Below are 24,870 nucleotides of genomic sequence, written 5' to 3'. Positions count from 1 at the left end.
GGTAATCTGTGCATGTATTAAGATATACAAGCAAAGATAAATTGATTTTTTTGTTTATTTACTCTATTTTCACATAAATTCTTTGAGGGAAAATTTTATTGTGTCTCAAATTTTTGGATGGTAATTTACCTGAACAACTGTTATGTAGATTTGCCTGGATAAAGATTTTTAAGAAGTTGCTGAGGAACCATTACATTAAAATTCACACTATACTACTTTTTTTATCTAATACATTTTCCACATTACAAGAAATGTATTGTCTGTGCTTTCTTTCCTTAGGATCTTGACGTTGGGGTGAAAAGTGTAAGGATTTATATGGATGGTAATCTGGTACATGTAGGTGAGCTGGAAAAAGGCTGTGGAAACCAGGTGTTTGACTACAGTACGATCATTGATCTGACGCCGAGCAAAAGAGGATTTTATATGTCCAATGGGAGTGATATGGAAGAAGAAGTTGATAGTTTGGAAAGAGAACATTGTATTCCATCTTCAGAACAAGCAAGTACCTCAGGCTTTTTAAATTCAGTGCTAAATAATAAGAAAAACATTTCCATTGGGAGTGATACAGAAGAACAAATTAAAGAAGCTGGGAACTCAAAAAGAAATTCTGACTTTTGGTTGCCACACCAAGCAAGTTGCTCAGTTTTAAATTCAAGTTTTGACAGTGATAAAAACATGTTAAATTATTCATTTGGCTCAACAAAGAGTAAGATTTCTGCCTTGGAAGGAGACATGACGTTAAAAGCTCCTGTGTCACTTGAGGAGTCACTTTTAAGGATAAATATTTCAGAAGTCAATAAGCAACTGGAAGAGGTTCGTTCTGTTGAATCCCTGGGCCCAGAGTATCAGCAGGAAAAGCCATCTGGAAAGAAAATAGCAGAGATGTCGTCAGTTTCAAAAGTGCCTCTGTGGTTAAAATCACCAGATGACGAAAAGTCCCAGGAAAGTAAGTTGAAGAAGCCCCCATGGCTGAGTGATGAAGAGCATGGAGATCTAAAAATGAACAGTTCAAGCAAAATCAATGATACCAGTTGGCCTGATCTGTTTGATCTTGCTCAAAGTCACAAAGATGCTGTTGATACAACAAATAAGATCTTAAACTGCAATAGAAAAGAATTATCTGGCCCTCATGAGGAGAGCAAAATGCATACTGACAGAAGTGAATTGGACTTTATGGACAATCTTGAGGAAAGCGACTTTTGTGTTCATTCACTAGAGGAAGAGAGTCCAAGAAGTGATGGAATCATTGGTGAAAGGCGAAGTTCTTTGAAGAGGCCAAGAAATACAGAATTGCTTCATATGATTGATGATGATGAGTTGCTTCAAATGGGTACAGTTACTTTATCTAACATACTATTTTCTTATAATTTCTTAGTATTGTCTTCATACTAAGATAATCACTTTGGATTGAGGATGATTTACTTTCATTTCAGTTTTGTGGGTTCTTGATTGACTGAAGAGGACAGTGTGGGAATGGTAGACTCTTCCACAATGGTGCAGGTGGATGGTTGGGTAGTTTGTAACGTGGCACACTCCTTCCTTGTTATTGCAGGGCTTCTGTGCATTCTTGATATACAGACTTGAGGCTCTCAGTTCTATTCTGATTGTACTTTGAGTAGTCATGGGTCAGGGATTCTCAAAATTCAGGGGGCTAAAACCATTTTTCAAGGTAGCTTTGAATAGATTCTTTAATCCTTTCTCCTGTCTACCTGGTAATCTCTTTCTGTGACAGAAATAGGAATAGTCTGTCTGCTTCAGGGATTTGACTTTGGGCATGAAAACTTCCTGACATGCCCAAAAGAGCTGGCTGAGTATCACCAGAACCTCAATACTGGGAATGTTGTCTAGGAAGTGAACAATGATGTTGGATCATTTATCCTTCCACAGAATTTGGAAGATTTTGTGGTCAGGTGGTATCTTTTTATTTGCTTTGAGATGGGTAGTCTAGATCTCAGAAGCACATAAGTAGACAGGGATTACTTTTGCTCTGTAGACATAGAGTATACTGCTAGATTTGAGGTGTTGATCTTCAAACACTTTTTTTCTCAATCAGCCAAAAGCTCTGTTGCCATATTGAAGGTGGTCATGACTTGCATCATTGATATCTGGTTCCTAAAATATAATAGGCAGCCCATATTTTCTGGCAGCTCACTGTGTGACCCTTTTGTCAGTGGGCGATACATTCGAGAATATATAGCTTGCAGATGTTGAGTGTAATGGTCCAGTAAGAAAACCATAGTTCTATGACTGAAAGAGTCGACAGTGCCTTGTAGCTGTGTTATCAGTGCATGTATCAGTTTGACCACTGAAGTTTGGGTGACCATGGCTCTAGAGCAGGAGTTCCCAACCTGTGATCCACAGACCCCTTGCTTGATGGTATTGGTCCATGGCATAAAAAAAGGTTGGGAGCCCCTGTTCGAGAGTGTACTTGACAGGTGTTGAATAGTTTCCTTGTAGTTCTGGGAATTATCTTCACATCTAAGTGTAGTTTGTTGGAGGTGAGATGTAGATTTGAGGCAAGAAAGAATTAATAAAAAATGTCTAGCATTCATACGGCCTTGTTTGACAGTGATCTTCACTTCCATATAGATAGATAGATACTTTATTCATCCCCATGGGGAAATTCAACATTTTTTCCAATGTCCCATACACTTGTTGTAGCAAAAACTCATTACATACAATACTTAACTCAGTAATAATATGATATGCATCTAAATCACTAACTCAAAAAGCATTAATAATAGCTTTAAAAAAAAAAAAGTTCTTAAGTCCTGGCAGTTGAATTGTAAAGCCTAATGGCATTGGGGAGTATTGACCTCTTCATCCTGTCTGAGGAGCATTGCATCGACAGTAACCTGTCGCTGAAACTGCTTCTCTGTCTCTGGATGGTGCTATGTAGAGGATGTTCTACATCAGAATTATAGCTTGCATGCCATCATAAAGCAAAAAATAGAGTTGAGACACATTCTTACGTGCAGCTGAATCTGAGCTGGAAGTACTGCAATTCCTGCAGTTGATGGATTCAAAGGGTTTTGTGAGATTGAGAAAGGTCATGTATGGTAATAGGTGCTGTTCTCTCTGTTTCTCTTGGAACACGTATGTGGTGACAATTACAGCTAATGTGCCTCTAGATCCATGGATCCCTTGGGTAACGGTAAGGCTCCATGGCATAAAAAAGGTTGGGGACCCCAGCTGCAGATGGACAGGATCCAGTCTGTGGTTTATGACCAGCTGTTTGGTCACTTTTCATTGTGCAGTATGCAAGCAGTTATGGAGGAATCTGATGACTTTCCCTGTGGCCAACATGAGTAACTACCACTGTTGGACCTAACTGATGTAACTTTTCAGGGTGCTGGTGAGACTGTACCTAGAGCAGTGTGTACAGATTTGGTTCCTATGTTTAAGAAATGATATAGCTATATTGAGTCACACGCCATTGGAAGCATTTAATAGGTAGTGGAAGCTTGTCCCCATTTCCACCCCTGGCTATAACAACCTTAAGGAACCAATGCATGCACCTCAAATAGCCTCTGACAACCCAGTCCAGCTCCTGGCCTTCATGTATGGCTTAACTACTAAGCCCGGCAGAACCTTTTGTACTGATAGGAGAATGGGCAAAGGTGGGTTACTGGCACCTTAAAACTAGTCTCTTCAGGCAGTTGGGGATCATCAGCCATGGTTGGCAGCTCATCTAGGAGAAGGAAAACTCTGATCTCAAACCTCCGCTGTCTTGTGGCTAAACCCACTCATGGGGAAGGCTTTGAGAGTAAACCCTGAGGGAAAATTCCAGAGCTGGAGTCCCTAAGGCAGTCCAACTTTGAGTTTAATGCTGACTGGCAACTCCTGTGATGCTGCTGGTACCAACTGTATTGGTCTCTGCCGTTCCTTTGGGTTCATCAGTTGCGTGGAGAGGGGAGCTTGCTACATGGGCAACAGCTTGCTCTGCATATTGTACTGTCCAAGCTTGTGTATCTAGACAGGTAGGGAACAATATCCATGCCAACTCTGACCGACGGAGGCCCTCACCTCACCTCAGTTATATTGATGGTAATACAGAGAAGGATCATAAGATTGAAGTGATTGCCATGTGAAGAAGCTTTAGCAGGTCAGGCCTATGTAATGGAAATGTAGGACTCTGAGAAATATTGATGTTAGACAAATTTTGGATCAAGGGGGCAGAGTTTCAAAATAAGAGTTTGGCTATTTAAAACAGAGATAAGGAATCTCTTTCCTGGGGACTGAATCTTATGAAATTTCTACCTCAGAGAGCTGTGGAGGCAGAGTCATTGAATGAGATCAACGATCACTTTGACTGAGGAGATTTGGGGGCGTTCTGAAGAAACACAGGCATCTACTTTTAAGGATGCAGCTGTGGTAACTTTTCATATTGTTTAAATTTGCTCAGAGCCATTGCTATCATATTCTGGATCTGTTTTCACATTAAAGGTAGTTACTACCCTCCTCCTTGTCCAGATGTGAGTTGTGATGACATTGGTAAGAGAGAAGCAGGGACACAGATGCTTGGGCATTTAAGTGCCAAAACATTATTAATAAGGATGTTTTAAAAAACACAAATAATTCTAAATTTTATAACTAGCAGTATAGATTGCAAAACCAAAAGAGCTTAAATAAAACTTTTTAAATATGTGGTTTGGTCGCAGCTGGATTGTGCTGGACTGTGGATAAACTTTAGAAGATCCATCAGCAACTCACTAGAATTGTACAGATAATAAGGAACTTGGTTTATAGAAAAGCCAAAATTAACCTTGTTTTCTGCAGCTTGCTTGATTAGTTTATATAGATTCGGCAGACCCAAGGCCTATAAAAGCCAAGTGTCTGTATTTCCTACTGTATGCCACAGATTGTGGGGGTAAGAATGTTACCTACTGTGATTTAGTCACATAAGGCCATCTCTAAATCCTTAAGGTCTTATAAATTGCAGCAACTTACAACTGGTAGAAATGTAAGGGGTGGAACTTGGACTCCTGCAGCTCTCTGCTACAGGACAGAGTTTTTTTTATATGTGAGAAGCTGTGGTATATAAATGCTACAAACTTAAATGTTATCTGCTTTATTTTTGCAAGCTTCTGATTGGAGCTGGTGGTAAAAGTTAATCCTTTTATGAGTGACAGTAAAAAGGTTAGAATCTCAAAGCACCTCCCTCCCACAAAGCATCAACCCTCCCCCACTTACTTCAGCAAGAAGTATCGGCTCCCTCCATCCCACCAAGAAAGTAATCACAAAATCTCCAAGAAAGAAAAATGCCGCCTGCAGTATAAAAAAATCGTTCACCCGACAATTGGATGTATCACAGGCTCTCTCTCTCTCTCCCTCTCCCTCTCCCTCTCTCTCTCTCTCCCTCCCAATAAAGGGACAGAGAGGTGTCACACAGCAAGACGAGAAAATAACAAGACAAAAAAGACACAACTAGCTGATTATGATGTTAAAGTCTGCTGTATCGCTTTTCTTTCCCGAGTTCTCTGACTTGAGAATCGGCATCAAACAGCCCCACCACTAAGAGAAAGAGAGAGAGCGAGAGATCCAATGCAGAAGTCTCCAACAGCTGATCTGCTGTTCACGATATTCTCCCACAATGCTTCAGATGGTGACGCTAGTGTATAATCGGTTTGTGCCCAGGGCCTCAGAGCCTCAGCACTCCAAGGGCATGCTCATCTTCTAGGCTGTGTCCTCGTGATATCGAAAAACGGCTGATTGGCGAGCCCTGGCAGGGGGGACCATCACTGTAAAGCACCGAAGTTTGACTGCAGCTCTAGGTCAGGGACTTCCACAGAACCCCGTTCACCTTGAAAAGGAAAAAGAGAGGCATTAAAGATAGATGAGTTCTATCTTCCACAGATGAGTTCGAAGAAGCCACTCTCGAGCACCATCTTAGCTCTGCCAGAAAACTCTATTGTATAGAATTTAAAGCACACAAATAGGCTATTCAGTCCAAATGATGCAAGCCTGTGCAATCTTGCAACCTCCTCACCTCCATCAAATCTGATTTAAAATCCTTCTGTTCTTTCATGCTCGTGCAACTTAAATAACATCCCTTTGTAAAAGATATAAAGTACATGTTTATGATTTTAAACAGCACAGACTAATATTGTAGAAGTAATTTTTTCTGTATTTTGAGCATTTCCCTTTGTAGTTCAGAACTATAATATTCCAGATGTTAAGAGACTGACATTTTGTATTTTAACTGTTCCTGGTTAATATGATGTGACTAGTATACTGGTTAAGTAACTGGATTTGCATTCAGGGTTCTTATTCCAATTGGCAAAGCAATCCCAGTAATTCTTGTAACAACTTCTTTCTCGTGAATTTTCCATCTGAAGATAACTTGCTCTTTATTTTCCATTTTTATGTTTATATCTCTTTCTCATCTCATATGTCAAACTTGATGTACTCAGCTTTTTGTCTTGAGCTCACTCTTTCTCCCAAGCTCTGCTTTGAAAAATGACATCCCTCCACTTTTCCCTCAGTTCTAAGGGTCTCTGACCTGGAGTGTCAATTAGTCTCACTTATCCATTGATCTGTTTGGCTAGCTGAGTTCTTCCCGTGTTTTTTTTTCTATGTCAGATTCCAGCATCTGTAGTTTTATTTATTTTCCACATGTCCATACAGAATTGTGTGTATCCTTTGAGGCTGTCCTCTGGTTTGGTCATAACATTTCTAAGTAGACTAGCAGTAGTTTGAAAATGCATGGCATAAATTATGTCTTCTGGGTTTTCCAGATTGCCAGAAGCCTTCAAAGTCTGTGGGGTCCACGAGAGCCAAGTGGCGAAATGAGCAGGACGACACCCTAATGGAATCATGGGATTCTTTATTACAGTTCAACAAGTCACAACGAGGTCGTTTAGCAAATATGGATTTCGAAGGAGACATATTTGATGAATTCTTGCAGGAACAAAGAATTGGAAGAGAATCAAGACTTAAATCCTTGCACCAGGAATCAAAACAGGAACTCAAAGAGAAGAAAGAAGAACATACAACGGATCCTGAAAGAGATGATGATGGAAGTGATTTTGAAATTCCTGTTTTACCATATGGCAGTCACTTGATAATTAACATTATATCTACTTGGGGTGATCGACATTATGTTGGACTTAATGGGATTGAAATATTCAGTTCAACTGGAGAACCTGTAAAAATAGCACAAATAAAAGCAAATCCAGCAGATATTAACATTTTGCCTGCTTATGGGAAAGATCCTCGAGTAGTTTCAAATTTGATTAATGGTATTAACAGGACGCAAGATGATATGCATCTCTGGCTAGCCCCTTTCACGCCAGAAAGGCCACATTTCATCTATATTGACTTTGAAAATTCCTGTCACATAGCTATGATTCGAATCTGGAATTACAATAAATCAAGAATACATTCTTTCCGTGGGGTTAAAGATGTAGAAATCTCATTAAATGGAAAGTTCATTTTTAAAGGAGAAATAGCCAAGGCATCAGGAACACTAAGTGATGGTAAAACCATATTCAGTTCTTTGTTTGACTGTGTACTGAGTTAAATGAGTATAATGTTTATCTATGAAATGTTAACATTGAATTTGGCAACTATGCAACCAATATTATGAAACTGATTTTTGAAATGTTATTTTTTATTGAGATACTGCATGGAATAGGCCCTTTTGGCCCTTAGAGCCGTGCCATTTTAATCCTAGCCTAAACACAGGATAATTTGCAATGACCAATTAACCTGCTAACTGGTATGTCTTTGAACTGTGGAAGGAAACCCATGTGGTCACGGGGAGAACGTGCAAATTCCTTACAGACAGCGGTGGGAATTGAACCTGGGTCATTTGTACTGTAGAACGTGCTAACAACTATGCTACCATGTTAAATGCTAATGAAATATTTCAAATCCATCTTTAATACTTTTGCACACATTTGATATGTTGCTGAAAATTATTCTTTATATGTGTTTAAAGTTTTACCAGACTTTCTCAGACATTTTTTTACTGCTCCATACTTGAGGGAATTTCTATTTTTGGGCATGCTCTACTCCTGTGCTGTCCCTCATAATTCTAAACTATCAGTAGTGACGAAATACTTCCATGAGGGAGTATTCATGATCTTCAGCTTTTACATGTTACCTTTAAGGCCTATACCCATTTAAAAGACTAGATATGAGGGGTACAGATATTGACGTGGATAGGCTTTTCCCATTGAGAGTAGGGGAGATTCAAACAAGAGGACATGAGTTGAGAGTTACGGGGCAAAAGTTTAAGGGTAACACGAGGGGGAATTTCTTTACTCAGAGAGTGGTAACTGTGTGGAACGAGCTTCCAGTAGAAGTGGTAGAGGCAGGTTCAGTATTGTCATTTAAAGTAGAATTGGACAGGTATATGGACAGGAAAGGAATGGAAGGTTATGGGCTGAGTGCAGGTCGGTGGGACTAGGTGAGAGTAAGCGTTCGGCACAGACTAGAAGGGCTGAGATGGCCTGTTTCTGTGCTGTAATTGTTATATGGTTATATATATTATATCAGGTCATTTTTTGAGCAAGAGGGTCACTGGCTATTTCCCAACTCATTTACTTTCCCACAGCTTTTCCTTAAAGTGGCAAGGGACTACTCTACTTTAAACAATAAAGCTTCATCAGTGGAAGTTTATATGTTAATTGAAGGGTGATTAACAGAAAAACAATGCAACTGTAAGAACTGCACGGTTGCCATCAAAATAAGTAAGATATTGGAAAGTTTCTGCAGGGTTTTGCTTTATTTTAAGTGAAAACACAATACAAGCAATTTACTTATTTTAATAGTGCAGTCTTGTGTTATGAACATGTAACCTAATAATTAGAAATTAATTTTGTCTAATGTCAAAACTAATGTAGGTTTGTACAATAACCCAGAATGTTTTTTTGATGTGTTACATTTCTAATGCAAGTGTAAATGATTTATTTTTACTTTCCAGTATTGAAAATGCAATGCTCTATGATAGTTTGCATAGAATTTCCAGCACAGTATTAACCTCTTGGTCAAAAATATCCATGCTGATTTTTCTGCTTCACACACACTTTTACCCACCATTCTTCATTCAACTCTACCTTTATCATCTGTTGTCTTTATCCAACAAACCTTTAATATGTCCCTATTCCTGTCGTCAAATTTTGTTGGAACAAATTCCTCACTGTAATCAATCTTAGGGTAAAAATATTTTTCCTGTATTTCCTTTTGAATTTTTTTGGAATTTACTTGTGTCTTGTGGTTTTGGATTGCCCAAAAGTCAATAATATCTTCTATATGTTTACCCTGTCAGTCTTTGGAGATACTTTTATGACTTAAAAGAATAATTTCAAAGGGAAATATTATTAGAAAATGGTGGACGTTTAGCTTGATTTCATCATCAACCTCAGACCCACCAACTCCCAAGATTGGCTCCATGCAGGCAACCCACTTGCTATTGCCAATCAGTTTACAGAAATTCATTTGTACAGAACTCGCAATTCTTTACCTGAACATTTACAATACAGAATAAAACTTACTGGCATAGAAGTTATGTGAGAAAATTTAAATAGATAAAATGTATCTAGTGATTCCTGAGGTATACTTATTGACTATTCCTCTTCCCACCATCTCCTGTAAAGTTACTTTTCTCTTTTCTCGATCCTTCTCCTCCACTATATCTGTTTCCAGGATGCTGCTTGCCTTTTTAGGACATCAGAGATGTTCTTCCTCTTCGAAGAATGGAGTTTCGCTTCCTCCATCATTGATGCTGCTCTTGACCACATCTCCTCCATTTCCCAAACAACCATGCTCACATCATCTTCTGCCGTCTTAACAATGATAGAGTTCCTCTTGTCTTGACTTACCACCAACAGCCTCTGCATCCTTCACATCATTCTCTGCATCTACTGCCATCTCCAAAGGCGATCCTACCGATAAACATATCTTTACCTCCCCACCCGCTTTGCTTTCGACAGGGTTTGCTCTCTCCGTAACTCCCTGTCCATTTGTCCCTCCCCACTAATCTCCCTTTCAGCACTGAACCCTGCAAGCAGCCAGCACCTGAAACTGACCATTTGCAGGTTGAGTTAGTAATTTAAAAAGGCAAATGCAATGTCAGCATTAATTTTGTGAAGACTAAAACATAAGATCAAGGATGTACTACTGAGGCTTGATAATGCATTCATCAAACTGCATTTAGAATATAGTGAGAAATTTTAGTCCCTGTATCTAAGAAAAAGATGTGCAGATCCTGGAGAGACTTCAGAAAGATTCCAAAAATGAAAGGCTTAAACTATGAGGAGTGTTTGATATCTCTGTGCCAGTACTCAGAGGATGAGGGAGAAATCTCTCATCACAAAGGGCTGTGGAGACCAAATCATTTGGTGTATTTAAGATAGAGATTCTTGATCGGTAAGGGGGGGGAGGGTTATGTGATGAAGAGAGGAAAATGTGGCTGGAGGAAAATAAATTAGCCATGATTAACTGGTGGAGTAGTCTGAATAGGCCAAAGAGCCTGAATTTGCTTCTACATCTCATGGTCTCATTTATTTTAATGGTCTTGAAACACAAATTTCTCCATTTTTCCCCCTCCATTTTAGCAGTAAAGTGTTTTGGAATTCCACGAGCCATCAAAAGTTATCTTTAAAAGCAATATGGCGAAAGCACAGCTGATTACCATTAGATGAAGTAACTATTACATTAATTGAATATGGAAATTACCCATCAAAATATGTATAGAAAATTTGATAAACTCATGATTTAGTCAGTAAAATTTTTTGTCAGATGGTCACTTGATGTAGATTCCAAACACCTTATTCAATATCCTATCATGTTTAAAGGAGGAGAAATGACACGTATTTTCAAATTTCCAGTTTATAATGATTCTGAAAAATAAATAATTCAGAGATGTCCATTTTTAATATTTATATTTGGAACCTTTAGAAAATGGACAGGATTTATTATTTGCCTCCATTTGTTTAGGTTCTTGATTCATTGTTTGTTGCGTTCCTCACTTGCAGCTTTGGAGCAGTTTGGTGATACGATACTGTTTACTACAGACGATGACATTCTGGATGCAATGTCCCAGTATGATGAAACATTTATGGCTGGTATTGATTATACTCTGCCACTTACATTTGAGGAAGAGCTCAATAGACCTGGTACTGCAAACGATGGAAATGAGAGGCCATTCACACAAGCTGGCTTTAGGGCCGAGGATAAACAGGTAAAAAATCTCCCAGTTCTATCTGCGCTGCCATGCTTAAAAATATGCTTATGGCTTTAATGCCACATACTGTTTGCATAATTTAAGGTCAATTAGAAAAGGCTGCACAGGTTAAATTCTGGTTGTGGGAAAGAAAGCAGTGTTCAGCAGTAATTGGAGGAAGATTTACAAGTTTATTGTCATCTGACTGTACATGTATACAACCAAATCAATGTGTCTGATTGCCCAACAACTTTAGCCCAACAACTCCCTAACTTGCCAACGCCCCTCTTAGATACAATATACTACCTGGCACCCCCATAGTTTAAAAACATGTCTACCATATGCTAACATGAGAAAAATGAGTTTGCTTTAAATTTTTATTTGTCTTTAAACCTAACTTACACAATACCTGTGTACTGTACAGCAGCTTTGATATCAAATGTGATCCTTGAGCTTGATAGTTTTTAGTAAGAGTTGAAATACCTGGTTCAAGTTGTGACAGCCAAAGCCTTAAGTCCCCATGTGTAACAATGTCCAAGCGGTTTCAGTATTTTGTGAGTATGTGGGTCAAGGTACTGAAGCCTCTATTGACAAGGTAAGAAGATGGAAATGTAATGAAGAGCTGTTTGGCTCTTCTCCAAAGACCAGGAAAGTTTGTATGACAGTTTAGCTACGTACCACAAATGCTGATGTTTTTGAAAAGCATTTTTGCTTCTTTGTCATTCTGAATGTTGATAATTTCTTCTTGCAAGCTCTCTTCCTGTTCTTCCACCTTTCAAAGAAACAAGTTAATTACCCAGTCATGAATTTCCAGATCGTTCAAATCCTTGAATCGATTCTGAAAATCCATCTTCAGTGACTGTGGGTATAAGCCTGTGAGAGAGAGTGTCATTCTTTCCATGCAAGGAGAGCATTCTTCTCCCACTGTTTTGCTTCTATATTTCCAATTTTCTGATAGAAGTGGACATTGCACATTTTGTCTGGATTAAATTGAAATTCTCACCCCGCAGTTTCATATTTAGAATGTTAATTTTACCATAGAGATTGGCTAGGTATGCCACATTTCCAAGTAAATGTTCAGTTTTGTTTTCCAAGCTCTTGTCACTTTGAGCAAGAATTCAACCACAGTGTCAGAAAGATCAAAGAAACATTTTAAGCAGTAGCCTTTTGACAGCCAATGCTCTTCAGTGTGAAGAAGCAAGCATTTAAACACTTCATCGTTACCTTGGCACATTGGTGAAAACATTCTTCTATTTAATAGTTGAGCTTTAATTTTGTTGATAGTAGGTATTATTGGAGTCATGCTTGAAAAAAGTCACAGGCAGAATTTTTTGGCTACGAGACATTGACAATGAATTACACAATGGATTGCAAGCAGACTTGGAATTTTTTTTCATAAATCCCACTAAACCGGCATAATGACCTGTCATATATGGTGTTCCATCTGTTGCACAAGAAATTACCTTCCTAATTGGAATACTTTTATTCTCAATATACTTTATGAGCTTGTTGCAGATTGATTCTCCGTTGATAATTGTTCTTAACTTTTTACAAAAGGGAATCTCTTTGAACACCTCAAAAGGAATCCTCGGGGTTGACTCGATTTCACTGTTTGGCTCCGGCCAGTGCTGTATCATTGCGTGACCTGTTTTCCGTAGAACTGTCGAGAAAGTTGAGAGGATATACTTGACTCACCAACTGTTAAATTGCATGAACTCGTTCTGTGCCGTGAGTCAAGGGGAACTGTTGGGCACCCTGGTTGCTAATTTATGCATCCCCAATAATGTCTGTTTGGTCGCCTCGCTGAGGTCACATGAGATTGCAGTGATTCAGATGTGTTGTTACAACGAGTGCTCACTGCCTGCAGAGCTATAGTTCTTCCTGTGTTCTAGTGTCTCATCCATTTTATTGGAAGTGCCTATTCAATTAACAGTCAGTTAGGTGTCATGCCTCAAGTTAGGGTGATGCTTACTGCCCCCGCAAAAATCTTGAAAGCCTCCGGATGCCTTCTTTTTCCCCTAATGCCTCCTTAGGACATGTAACTGACCCTTGGGGAGGGGGCCATTCCACCCATCCCCATTGGGAATCTCTGAACTAAATGAAACAAAGTACCTCCAGACCACGTTGCAACCACAAATATATAGTGCCTATAAAAAGTATTCACCCCCTCTTTGGAAGTTTTCATGTGTTATATTGTTTTACAGCATTGAATCACAGTAGATTTAATTAGGCTTTTTTTTTACTTTTTTGTTTCAAAGAGAAAATAGATTTTTACAAAGTTAATTATTTCCAAATATAATAATATATTATAACACAAATATAATATAACACAAAATAAAAATGCACCTGTATCCAGAAGGTCCCACTGCTGGTGAGTCAGTATCCTGGCTAAAAGATCACTCCAGCAACTCCGCAAAAAAGTTATTGAAAAGTACAAGTCAGGAGATGGATACAAGAAAAGTCACTGAATTTTGCTTGGAGTACAGTTAAATCAATCATCAAGAAATGGAAGTAATATGGCACAGCTGTAAATCTGTCTAGAGCAGGCCATCCTCAAAAATTGAGTGACCATGCTATAGTGAGCGAGGCCACCAAGAGACCTATGACAACTCTGGAGGAGTTGTAAGCTTCAGTGGCTGGGATGGGAGAGACTGCACATACAACTGTTGCCCGGGTGCTTCACCAGTTGCAGTTTTATGGGAGAGTGGCAAAGAGAAAGCCACTGTTGAAAAAAACTCACATGAAATCTCAGCTAGAGTTTCCCAGAAGACGTGGGAGACTCTGAAGTTAGCTGGAAGAAGGTTTTATGATCTGTTGAAACCAAAATTGAGCTTTTTGTCCATCAGACCAACCGCTATGTTTGGTGTAAGCCAAACACTGCACATTATCAAAAACGAACCATACCTGCCGTGAAACATGGTTGTGACTGCATCATGCTGTGGGGATGCTTCACTGATGCAGGCCCTGGAAGGCTTGAAAAGGTAGAAGGTAAAATGAATGCAGCAAAATACAGAGAAATCCTGCAGGAAAACCTCATGCAGTCTTGGAAGAGAACTGCAACCTGGGAGAAGATTTATTTTCCAGCAAGACAATAACCCCCAGCATAAAGTCAAAGCCACACAGGAATGGCTCAAAAACAACAGAGTTAATGGCCTAGAGTGGCCAGATCAGAGTCCAAACCTTAGTCCAATTGAGAATTGTGGCTGGACTTGAAAAGGGCTGTTCACTCACTGTCCCCATGCAATCTGACAGAGCTTGAGCAAGTTTGCAAAGAAGAGTGGGGAAAAATTGCAGTGAAGGGATGTGCAAAGCTGATAGAGGCCTATCCACACAGACTCAAACCTGTAATTAAAGGTGCATCTACTAAGTACTGACTTGAAGGGGGCTAGTAATTATGCAGTCAATTATTTTGTGTTTAATAATTGTGATAAATTTAGACCAAGTTGTAGAAATTTGTTTTCACTTTGACACATCAGAGTCTTTTCTGTTGATTAGAGTCAAAAAAACCAAATTAAATCCTCTGTGATTCAATGTTGTAAACCAATTAAGCATGAAATTCTAGGGGGGGGGGGAATGAATACTTTTCATAGGCCCCATACATCACATGCAGCACATAAAACAAAATATTACCACAGTTAGCTTATTAAAATATAATTCAAAGTGCATGTAGTGCACAACACTGGTGAACAGTTAGTAGTACAGTAAAGGTTTACTGTTCTAATGATGAGATCTCGGTGGTGGCAGGGTATTCATTAGTCTCACAGCCTGAGGGAAGAAGCTGTTACCCAGTCTGACAGTCCTAGTCCTGATGCTCCTGTACCTCCTTCCTGAAGGTAGTGGGTCAAAGAGATTGTGGTAGGGATCCTCAACAATGTTCCAGGCCCTTTGAATACAATTCTCCTGGAAGATGTCGCAGGCTGGGGAGACAGTGACCCTGGTGATATTCTTTGCAGTTTTACAATTCTCAGTAGAGGTTTGCAGCTTCTGTCCCACACAATGAGGCCGTTTAAAAAAAAATCTATTAATGATTTAGACAGATATCTAGAGTTTAATTTTAAAATTTTCATTTGGCACAAAATTTGAAAATGTAATGATAGAATGGAGGATAGTAACAGAGCTCGAGGGTACTTGAAAGTAGACTGTGAAGAGGAGGTGAAGTAATTCATTTGGCAATAATGATGATTAAATATGGTTCTGGACAGACAAACTTGTAAGTATGCAAACAATCGTGCATCTTTAGATGCTGAAAGGGCCCAATGCTTTATAAATGAAAACTTCAGCCTAGAAATTCAATCATGTGCCACATCCTTTCGTGGGTTATGAATTTAAATTAAAACATAAACTGATATTAAAAATGTTCATTGCTTAACGATTATGGAGGGTTATGGACCTTGTGTAAGCAGAAGGGAATAGTTTACTTAAACATTTAATTACTAGTTTAATTAATTTGATGCAACAGACTTTAATAAACCAACTGACTTTCACAGCTTTCTTGATTATACCTCTTCTCACCCTTTTACTTGTAAAAATGCTAATCCCTTTTCTCAGTCCCTACATCTCCGCCACATCTTCTCAAGATGAGGCCATCTGAGATGTCCTTTTACTTCAAAGAATGGGGTTTTCCTTCCACCACCATCGATGCTGCCCTCACCCACAACTCCTCCATTTCCCACACATCTGCCCTGACCATATCTTCCCACAGCCATTAACAGGGATAGGGTCCCTCTGGTCCATAACTACCGCCCATGAGCCTTCATATCTGGCATATCATTCTCCATAACCTCTGCCATCTACAACAGGGTCCTATCACAAAGCATACCTTTCCCTCCCCTCTCCCTGTTTTCTCCCTACATGACTCCCTTGTCCACTACTCTTCTGCAAATGCTACACCTGTCCCTACACCACCTCACTCACCACCATTCAGGGCTCCAAACTGTCCTTCCAGCTGAAGCAACACTTCACCTGCAAGGGGTCATTGACTGTATCTGGTGCTCCCAGTATGCCCTCCTCTGCATCAGTGAGACCCCATGTAGATTAGGGGACTACTTCATTCAGCACCTTCACTCCACAAAAGGGATTTCCTGGTGGCCAGCCATTTCAGTTTGACTTCCCATTCCACCATGTCAGTGATGGCCTCCTCAATCGCCATGATGAGGCCACTCAGGATGGAGGAGCACCACCTCATATTCCAGCAGGGTAGCCTCTACCCTGATGGCATGAACATTGATTTCTTTAACTTATGATAATTTCTCCTCTCCACCCCAACCCCATTCTGTTTCCCCTCTCACTCCTTCTCGTCACTTGACCATTGCCTCCCTCTGGTGCCACTCCTCATCCTCTCATTGGACTCCCCCTTCTTCAGCTCGTCTACCTATCACCTCCCAGTTTCCATACTTCATACCCTCTTTCCATCTTCCCCCTTACCTAGCTTCACCTTTCAGCTGTCAGCTGGTATTCTCTTTACTCCTCCAAACTTCTTATTCTGGCTTCTTCCACCTTCCTTTCTAGGCTTGACGAAGGGCCTCAGCCCAAAACTTTGACTGTTTACTCCCCTCTTTAGATGCTTGACCATCATTTTGTGTGTATTGATCATGGGCTGACGGGCCTATTCCTGTGTCCTTAATGTTCTATGTTCTAGCGAATGGTTTCTGAAATAAAATATTTGTGTCTGTAACAGCAATTTTGTTTACACCCTACACCAGATCAAGTGAGTTCAGGTTAACCATGACTTGTATTCCCAGATCCTCTTCATCTTTGCTATTCCAATTTAACCCTCAGGGCTGAAGTGGAGCTGAAGTTTTGGCTCAATATAGCAGTGTGTCATTGCCATCTACTGGCAAAATGGCTGTATTGCAGGGGAACAAACATAATTAAATACAAATGAAGTTTTAAACCAAATTATCGTAGTGTCATTGTAGGTTCAAAACAATTTAAAATATGGCAACTATGTACAACTATGTCCCATCTCTTCCAACTATTGAAATTCCACATTTACAGGAGGAAGAACAATCGTTCTTGCTGTCAGTTGGACTAGCCAGTCAGGTACTTGGTGAATATACAGGGAAAAGTGAGTATTTGTATGCAACGCTAAGTTCCAATAACTTCAAAAGAATTATGAGTTCTTATTCACCCTTATATTTTCCTTGGGTTCTCAAACTGTTGATAAAATGTAGTTAAATTGTTTTTACTTAAGCTAATGTATAAATTGCTAATGCTGTATTGTAAAATGGGAAAAAATGGTGCCAAAACATTTCCACTGTGTTATAACGTCATTAAGTGGTTCAGTTCTTCTGACTCTCATTTTAAATTCATAACACTCCTGCCACAATTATTAGGTCTTCCAGTTAGGGGCCAGAATGGAAATATCCAGTACTATAGCAACACGAGGGAAAGGAAAGGCAGCCAAAGGACACTAAACCCACAACTTCAAAGCTTAGCTGTTACTCTGCAGTCTGTCAGCATTTCACTCTAAGGCCAGCTGTGAATGCTAAATGTAGTAAAATGCAGTAACTTACACCCAAAGACATTTATTTTTTGGACTCAGTCGAAGTAACAAAGTATTAATACTTGTAACAACACTGTCATGGAATGCAATAAGCATTTTCCCAGGTTTTGGCCCCTCTTAATTGGACTGTGTTAAATACCATTTTCAATGTGGTACACTAATACCCTTCAAAACCACTTCCCGTAGACCTCTAGTATATAAACTTTCAAAGATGTACGATTCTTTGAATGAAGAAATTTCTCCATGCTCAAATGGTCGATCCATTATCCCGTGTCTATGCCCTATTTAAGAATATATTGAATGTTTTAAATAATTATTGATGGGATGAGGTAGATAAGTCTTTTTTCTGGTTGATTGGAATTTGGAAGCCATTCTGTATTGGACAGAGAGCAGGTGATTACTTCTTTCCTGCACGGAGTGTTTTGAATCTGGACTGTGCTACCAGAAGAGTTAATAATTAAAGCAGACACTAATATCAGCCTTTAATAATACATTAAATGGGTGGGTACAGAACAGATTAATGTGATTGGAACTATTGTATATGTGGATGATAAACACCAACGTGACTGGGCTCATTAACTTGTACTGTAATGTTTGTATAATTCTGACTAAAATAAGAAAGGAATGGATCGCTACCAGATTGAATTAGTGCATCGATTTCTGAACATGTATTTGAGAATCAGTATGTTTTGCCATATAAACTTTTTTTCTTTAAATCTAGCTGTACAGCTAAATTTCACAGCTACATGGGGAGATTCCCACTACCTTGGACTGACTGGACTGGAAGTTATAGGCAAAGATGGGCAAGCACTACCTGTCACAATGGACATTATTGAAGCAAAGCCAAGAGATCTGAACGAACTGCCAGAATATGATGAAGACAGTAGGACATTGGACAAGTACATAATATTAATTGACTATTTAAACAAATTAATTTAACTCTGAGAGTTAAGCCTAGGGTTATATGAAATGCACTCATGTTGACCCCTAGTACTCTTTTTCTAGATGGTACTTATTCTGGACTTCCACTTAAACTTTTATTTTAATGATTTATCATTTTGCAACTTGGAAAGAGCTGTCTGTGGATTGTTGCCTCACTAGTTGACAGATTTTACATGAGTAAGCTCAGATCTATTTGTATCTGTAGCCTGTGATAAAAATTATTGACAGTGTGTTTTAAAAGTGTGGCCACATGGGATCCGGAAAATATGCCTAAGCAGCCCAGATGGACATTGTGCTTAGGGCTGTATATTCAGCAACAATTTGTTACCTGAGCTATATCGATCAGGAGCTAATATTCTCCATTTAATTGTTGACTTTAGGTCAACAGTATTGAATGGATGTTAAATCAATGAGTACATAAGAAAAGTAGTTTTCAATAACTGTGACAATTAATTGATCATCAATGTGAATGTTATGGGTTAGGTGAAAGAAGATGCAAAGCACCTTTCTTGGAGGTCAGAATAGTTATTGAGGGCATTGTAACAATTCAATCTTTTAAAAGCCAGTAAAGGGAGGAATAAAAACGAAACCCTCAAGTTAAAGGAAGTGGCTCCATGGACTTCACTGACTTCAACCCTGATGGGTTTAAGAACCAAAGCTTCTGTCTGTGAGTACTTTTCAGCACATCAGTTCTTAGTACACAGAACAGTACAACACAGGGAATCTTGCTTTACATGTCCATAGTTCTCTGAAAGTGAAAATACAAATGGATAGGGTGGAGGGAAAAAACAGATGGTATACTTGCCTTAATTGTTTGGGGCAATGAAGATCCTTTGGCCCACAATATTTGTGCTAACTACAATGCTAATTTAACCCAATGCACCTGCTGCTTGTAGTCCGTGTCTCTCTATTCCCTGCCTGTTCACGTGTGCAAATAAGTGCCTCTTCAACAGCGAAAGCGCATGGCATGAAAACAAAGCTTTCCACTTTATCTCAGTGTGTAACAATAATAGACTATTTACCAAATACCCATTTCTCAGGGATTAGGAAATTCAGCACTTTGTTGAAGAAGAGAATGACTGTCTGTGTCATTATGATCAAAAGAACCTCTACCACTCCTCACGTGGTGACTTTTGGCTTCTTGCAATCATAATAGGGGTGGGAATAGGGTTTGGGAACTAAACTTGCACCTCTGGTTCGAAGATTGGTGTGGTAGATTATTTAGTGTTACACTCAGTTCACCAGCTCCACTGGGAGCATGTTCCAGGAAACTACTACTCCTTAAACAAAAACAGTTGCTTGTGTTGCAAATTTACAAATTGTCCTCCCTCACCTTAAAGCTGTGCCCTCTAGTTTTTGATATTTCCACCCTGGGGAAAATAAACTCTCTGCCATACCTGTACCTTTCATAATTTTATACCCTTATACCATATCACCTTCAGACTTTGACACTCCAGAGAAACCAAAATGAGTTTGTTCAACCCATTATTGTTATTACTACAAAACGATCAACACTCTTGTGAGCTCCTCTGCACCGTCACTGAAGCCTCCACATCCTTCCTATAAGGTGGACATCAGCAATGCACACAGTACTCCAAATGTAACTTAACTAAAGATGAGTACAGCTGCTCATGACTTTTTGACTTTTACAGTATACTCAATGCCCCGACTAATGAAGACAACTATGCCATCTCCCTTCATAACCTTCCTATCCACTTGTATTGCCTTTTTCAGGAAACTAGACTTGCAGAACACGATTCCTCTGTATGTCAGTGCTCCTAAGGGTCCTGCTATTTTCTGTATACTCTCCTCTCAAACTGTAACCCCTCACACTTGTCTGAATTAAGTTCCATTTTGCCATTGCTCTGAACAAATTGCAAACTGATCAATATCCTGCTGTAACTTTTCCAAATTCCACCAATTTTCATTTTGTTTGCAAACTTGTTGTCTGCATTTCTTTTTTTTTAAAAAAAATTGTCCTTTTGTTCCTACCATCAAAGAGGCCAGTGTTCATTCACTAGAGATACACCTGACATTTGTGCAGCCTAATTTTGGACAAAATGTGGGAGCTGTTCCTGTGTTGCATCTTGTTTAAAGTATAGTGTCCAGAACTAGACATGTGCTCGAGCCATATTTTTTTTGTGAAAAGTTATGCTAAATTCCTTGCTCTTGGATACTGTCTACATTTATTAAGATCTCTTTTTCTTACTTTCACTGCCTCTCTCCCCTCTCCATCCCTCCTGAAAGGCTTTCTCTCTGTACAAAGACAGGCCATCTTTCTCTGTATCCTTCAGAATCTAGGCTGTAAACTGAAGTTACTGATTCTTATAATAAAAATTCAAAAGCAGAAATTTGGTACTGGAGACATATAAAGACTAACTGATTCCTGGTATCTTTGCTAAGGCTAATAGATGGGATTAATATCACTACAGAAGATGAGCATATGTGGCTGGTTCCTTTTACGAATGGAGAGAATCACATTCTCACAATCAATTTCAATCAGCAACAACACATTGTTGGATTTCGCTTTTGGAACTACAACAAATCCCCAGAGGATACCTACAGAGGGGTGAGTCATTGGGAAGAGTTTCTGAGTAGGATCTTAGAAGGATAACACACAGGTTTTGTATCTAATCTGCAGATTTGGAATGTGTAAATTGACAATATGGCGCAATAATTGTGTAATTATTTAGAGTAAATATATAGACGTTAAGTATTGACTGTTTACAACAGTAACATGCAGTTTTTTCCCCACTGCAGTTGTATATTGTGTCTTTTCTTATCCTTTCCTATGAAATTGCAACACTTGGAATGTTGTCAGTGTGGTTCTGTATATAAATACATTAGTCAGTTTGCATGTAGCAAGAGTTTACAAGCATAGAAATTCATGAGGCAGCAGGAGACCCATGTCACAGATCTAGGGATTAATCCTTGTCGTTAATGACATGGCACTTCAGATTTTTCCATCCTTCTGGACAACAAGTTCAGACCTCAGCATCCACAAGGGGTGGGTGTTGGTGGGGAAAGAAAATCCGCAGCTCTTCTATCATTCTGTTAATTTTGTTTGACTAATATGAAGTTGGTGTAAGTGGGTGATTCAGAGCTGATACTGTCTTGGTGGGCTGGAGAGTCTGTCTCATTGCTGTATCTCTCTACAGCACTAACTTGCATTGGCTAACAATGCCTCCAGGTAATTAATTATGCTTTATTATAGGTCCTTGTTCACTTTATCTGAGCCTCTTTATCTTAGACATGTTATATGCGATATTACTTTTGGTGGCATAGATAGATAGCCGGGTCTTTTACTCAGTGTCAAAATGTCTTAATGCTAGGTGGCATGCATTTGAAGTGAGTGTGGCTAGGTTCAAAGGGGGTGTTCAGAGCAAGACTAGTTTTTCACAGAATGGTGAATGCCTAGAATGCACTGCCAGGGGTATTGATGGAGGCAAATATGGTAGAGACATTTAAGAGGCTTTTAAATTTACTTGTGCATGTGCAGCGAATGGAAGGATATAGACAGTGTAGTTATTGTGTAGGCAGAAAGGATTAGGTGTTTAGTTGCCAGTTCAGATCAGCACAGCCTCTGTACTATTCTATGTTCCATATAAACTATAGTATTCCTTAGCTTCCTCTGTTTGAAAGAGAAGAGCTGTAACATGTATAATCTCACATCAGTCCAGGCAATGTCCTCAATTTAATCATTTTCCTGTATAGTGTTGTACAGCCTGGGTGTCACATGACCAGAATCATAAAAAGAGCTCAAGCGTCCACTTATAACTCTGGCATAGCTGCCTCTCATATTCTGTGCCTTGCCTAATTAATGGAAGCCTTTTTAATTCCAGAAGCCTTTTTAACTCATTATCAGTGCTCCCACCTTCAGGGATTGGTGCAGTCCTTTTACTACTGCACATGTCTCTGTATCCCATTTATTTTGCTTTTTTTTTGTTTTCCATCTCCAATTTATAAAGCATGTTAACAGCATACCAATCTCTAGCTCATGTTTGTAGAAATGATTGCAAAATGGTAGCCTTAAATGGTTGCTATATCCTCACTTCATATAAGCCCCCTAATGTTTCTTCAACAGCCTGATTTAGATTTGCAGATGGAAAGGTGAACATATTTGATGGAAATGTGACAATTCTGAGCCTAACTGCTGATATTTTCGTATGTGTTAATAAACAAGTTCAGGATTCCCATGCAGGGGAAGCAGGAATAGAGGTACTGTATGAAAGTTTGTGATAGCTGATGAATTCAGAAGCCAGCAGCAATTCCTCACCATCTATAAAAGGAGATTTGTACTAAAAGCTGTGCCTGAAGCAGGGATAGTATCTCTGTTTACTTAAACTGAAGAATAGACATGAAGAACTAAGGCAAAGATTGGTTATTTAAATCAATTTGAAAAAATACATAAAAATGTTTAAGTATTTTTAAAGTAGTTTTGATGTAATCCTTGCATCTGTTTTCAATAATTTGAATAATTTTCAATAGTACGCTATTTTAGAACCATGGTATAGGTAGGCAGGGGTTCCCAACCTGAGACCTGGACCCCTTGCTTAATGGTATTGGTCCTTGGCAGAACAAAAGGCCGGGAACCCCTGGTATAGGGCAGTGCTCAAGAGAATGGTGCATCATTCAACCAACTAGTTGCTCCAAGCCAAGATTTATGCATTGGACAGTAGTGAGCATTGGCTATTGTTATTTAAATGACTCTCTACCCTTTAACTTTGGCCAGGCAAAGGTAGTTCACATTACACTTGATGGATACACCATTTCACCACCAGAAGGCTTCCTCATTCGGAAAGGTCCAGGCAAGTGTCATTTTGACTTTGCTCAGGAAATTCTCTTCATAGATTACCTCCAGAAGAACAATGAGGCAGCACCAAAGCAGCAAATTGGGTAAGAAAAATCCCAAGTCATTAATTTTTTTCCTTATGTCTTCATACCATCAAAATCTCATTCCTTCCTGAAATTTTAATAAAATAGATTTAAACTGTGATGACAACTCCGAATTCTTGCAAGTCTGCTCTCTGTAAATTTATTAAATTGATCAGTTGGACATAAATCCCTTATATCAAAGATATTCCCTTTTTCAAAATTAGCAGTCATCACATGAAATCTACAATAGCAGATAAATGATCAATGGTCCTGTTTGGCTGTATTGATTTAAATAATTCTGAAACTGTTAAATTAACCATTGTGAAGGTTTGCTTTATTTTTATTAGCTCCTCGATATTTTAAATAGAAAGGCATGTTCCCATGTTTAATTTATTGGATTTTAAAAACACCTTGCTAATTTTAATACACTTTTGCCTGATACTAAACAGAATTTAGTTATTTATGCATTTGATAATATTAACATAAATGACATTAAATTTTGGTGGTGACCTCTTAATGTCGACAGTGAATTATTGTTTTTTTTGTTGTTTATGATAGGAACTATCCTAAGAAGATGGAACAGGCTAGCATGGACTATGAAGCTCCACTCATGCCATGTGGCTGTATCCTTTCAACTTCAGAAAGTCTTTATGATATATGGGCCTGAAGTTTCTACACTACTTTCATCCAAATGATAAGCCCTTGAAGTCAAATAGTTCAAATGATCACAACTTTAAGCATAAGTCACCATACCCACTGCATGGAGCTTGCCCTGTTTCAAATGCCCCTTTCATAGAATTGTTCCTGGTAACAAAACCAGGCACATCCCTATGTTAGAAAATACATTTTGTACCACCTACATTCAATTGAGGACATTAATTACATTTTTGTTTGTTTGCTCAGAGTAAGGCCACCTGTGGTCACATTAATGCGTCGTTAATGAATTGCGCTATGATCATCGGTGGAAGTTCACATAGATCTTCAATACTTTTAACTCTATTTAAATTTACTAAAATTCAATCAATGAATATGGTTTTGTTGCATGAAACCTGTGCTCAATTAATGCTATATTTTGCTGCAGCAGTTATTTAAACAAATTCTCAGGTTAACTGTTGTCACTCCATTGATTGTGTGTTTGTGCTGATTGTGTTTGTTTTCAAGCACATGCATTCTGAAACTGTTCATTTCTCATACACCTCTGTCTTGAAAAAGGAAAAGCAATGTCCAGTGTGTTTGCCAGGCTGTGGTGTTTGACAGATCAGACTCATCCCAGAACCAGAATGCAATTTCGTTTTGGGCTGGAGGTCCAGTAGTTTTCAATTGTTAGTACAGGTATGTGTCGCTTAACGTCCATGATGCGTTCTGTGAAATTGGACAT

The 24,870-nt window shown here is 39.0% G+C and overlaps 1 protein-coding gene across 2 annotated transcripts in view; it reads left to right on the top strand.

The window, feature by feature from the left end:
* The window catches only part of katnip (katanin interacting protein), a 126,868-nt gene that overhangs the window by 57,051 nt on the left and 44,947 nt on the right, over positions 1-24,870 (top strand). For both annotated transcript variants that reach the window (XM_073060829.1, XM_073060830.1), the window contains 8 exons: positions 280-1,330; positions 6,738-7,478; positions 10,983-11,188; positions 17,168-17,237; positions 18,397-18,574; positions 21,021-21,186; positions 23,350-23,513; positions 24,051-24,115. In XM_073060829.1, coding sequence (XP_072916930.1) covers positions 280-1,330; positions 6,738-7,478; positions 10,983-11,188; positions 17,168-17,237; positions 18,397-18,574; positions 21,021-21,186; positions 23,350-23,513; positions 24,051-24,115 — 2,641 coding nt within the window. The remainder of the gene's footprint in view (positions 1-279; positions 1,331-6,737; positions 7,479-10,982; positions 11,189-17,167; positions 17,238-18,396; positions 18,575-21,020; positions 21,187-23,349; positions 23,514-24,050; positions 24,116-24,870) is intronic.

Source organism: Hemitrygon akajei, chromosome 11 (assembly GCF_048418815.1).
Source record: "Hemitrygon akajei chromosome 11, sHemAka1.3, whole genome shotgun sequence".
NCBI classification, from domain to species: domain Eukaryota; kingdom Metazoa; phylum Chordata; class Chondrichthyes; order Myliobatiformes; family Dasyatidae; genus Hemitrygon; species Hemitrygon akajei.
The sequence above is the reverse complement of the archived record's forward strand: the minus strand, read 5'-3'. Positions and strand labels throughout refer to the sequence as shown.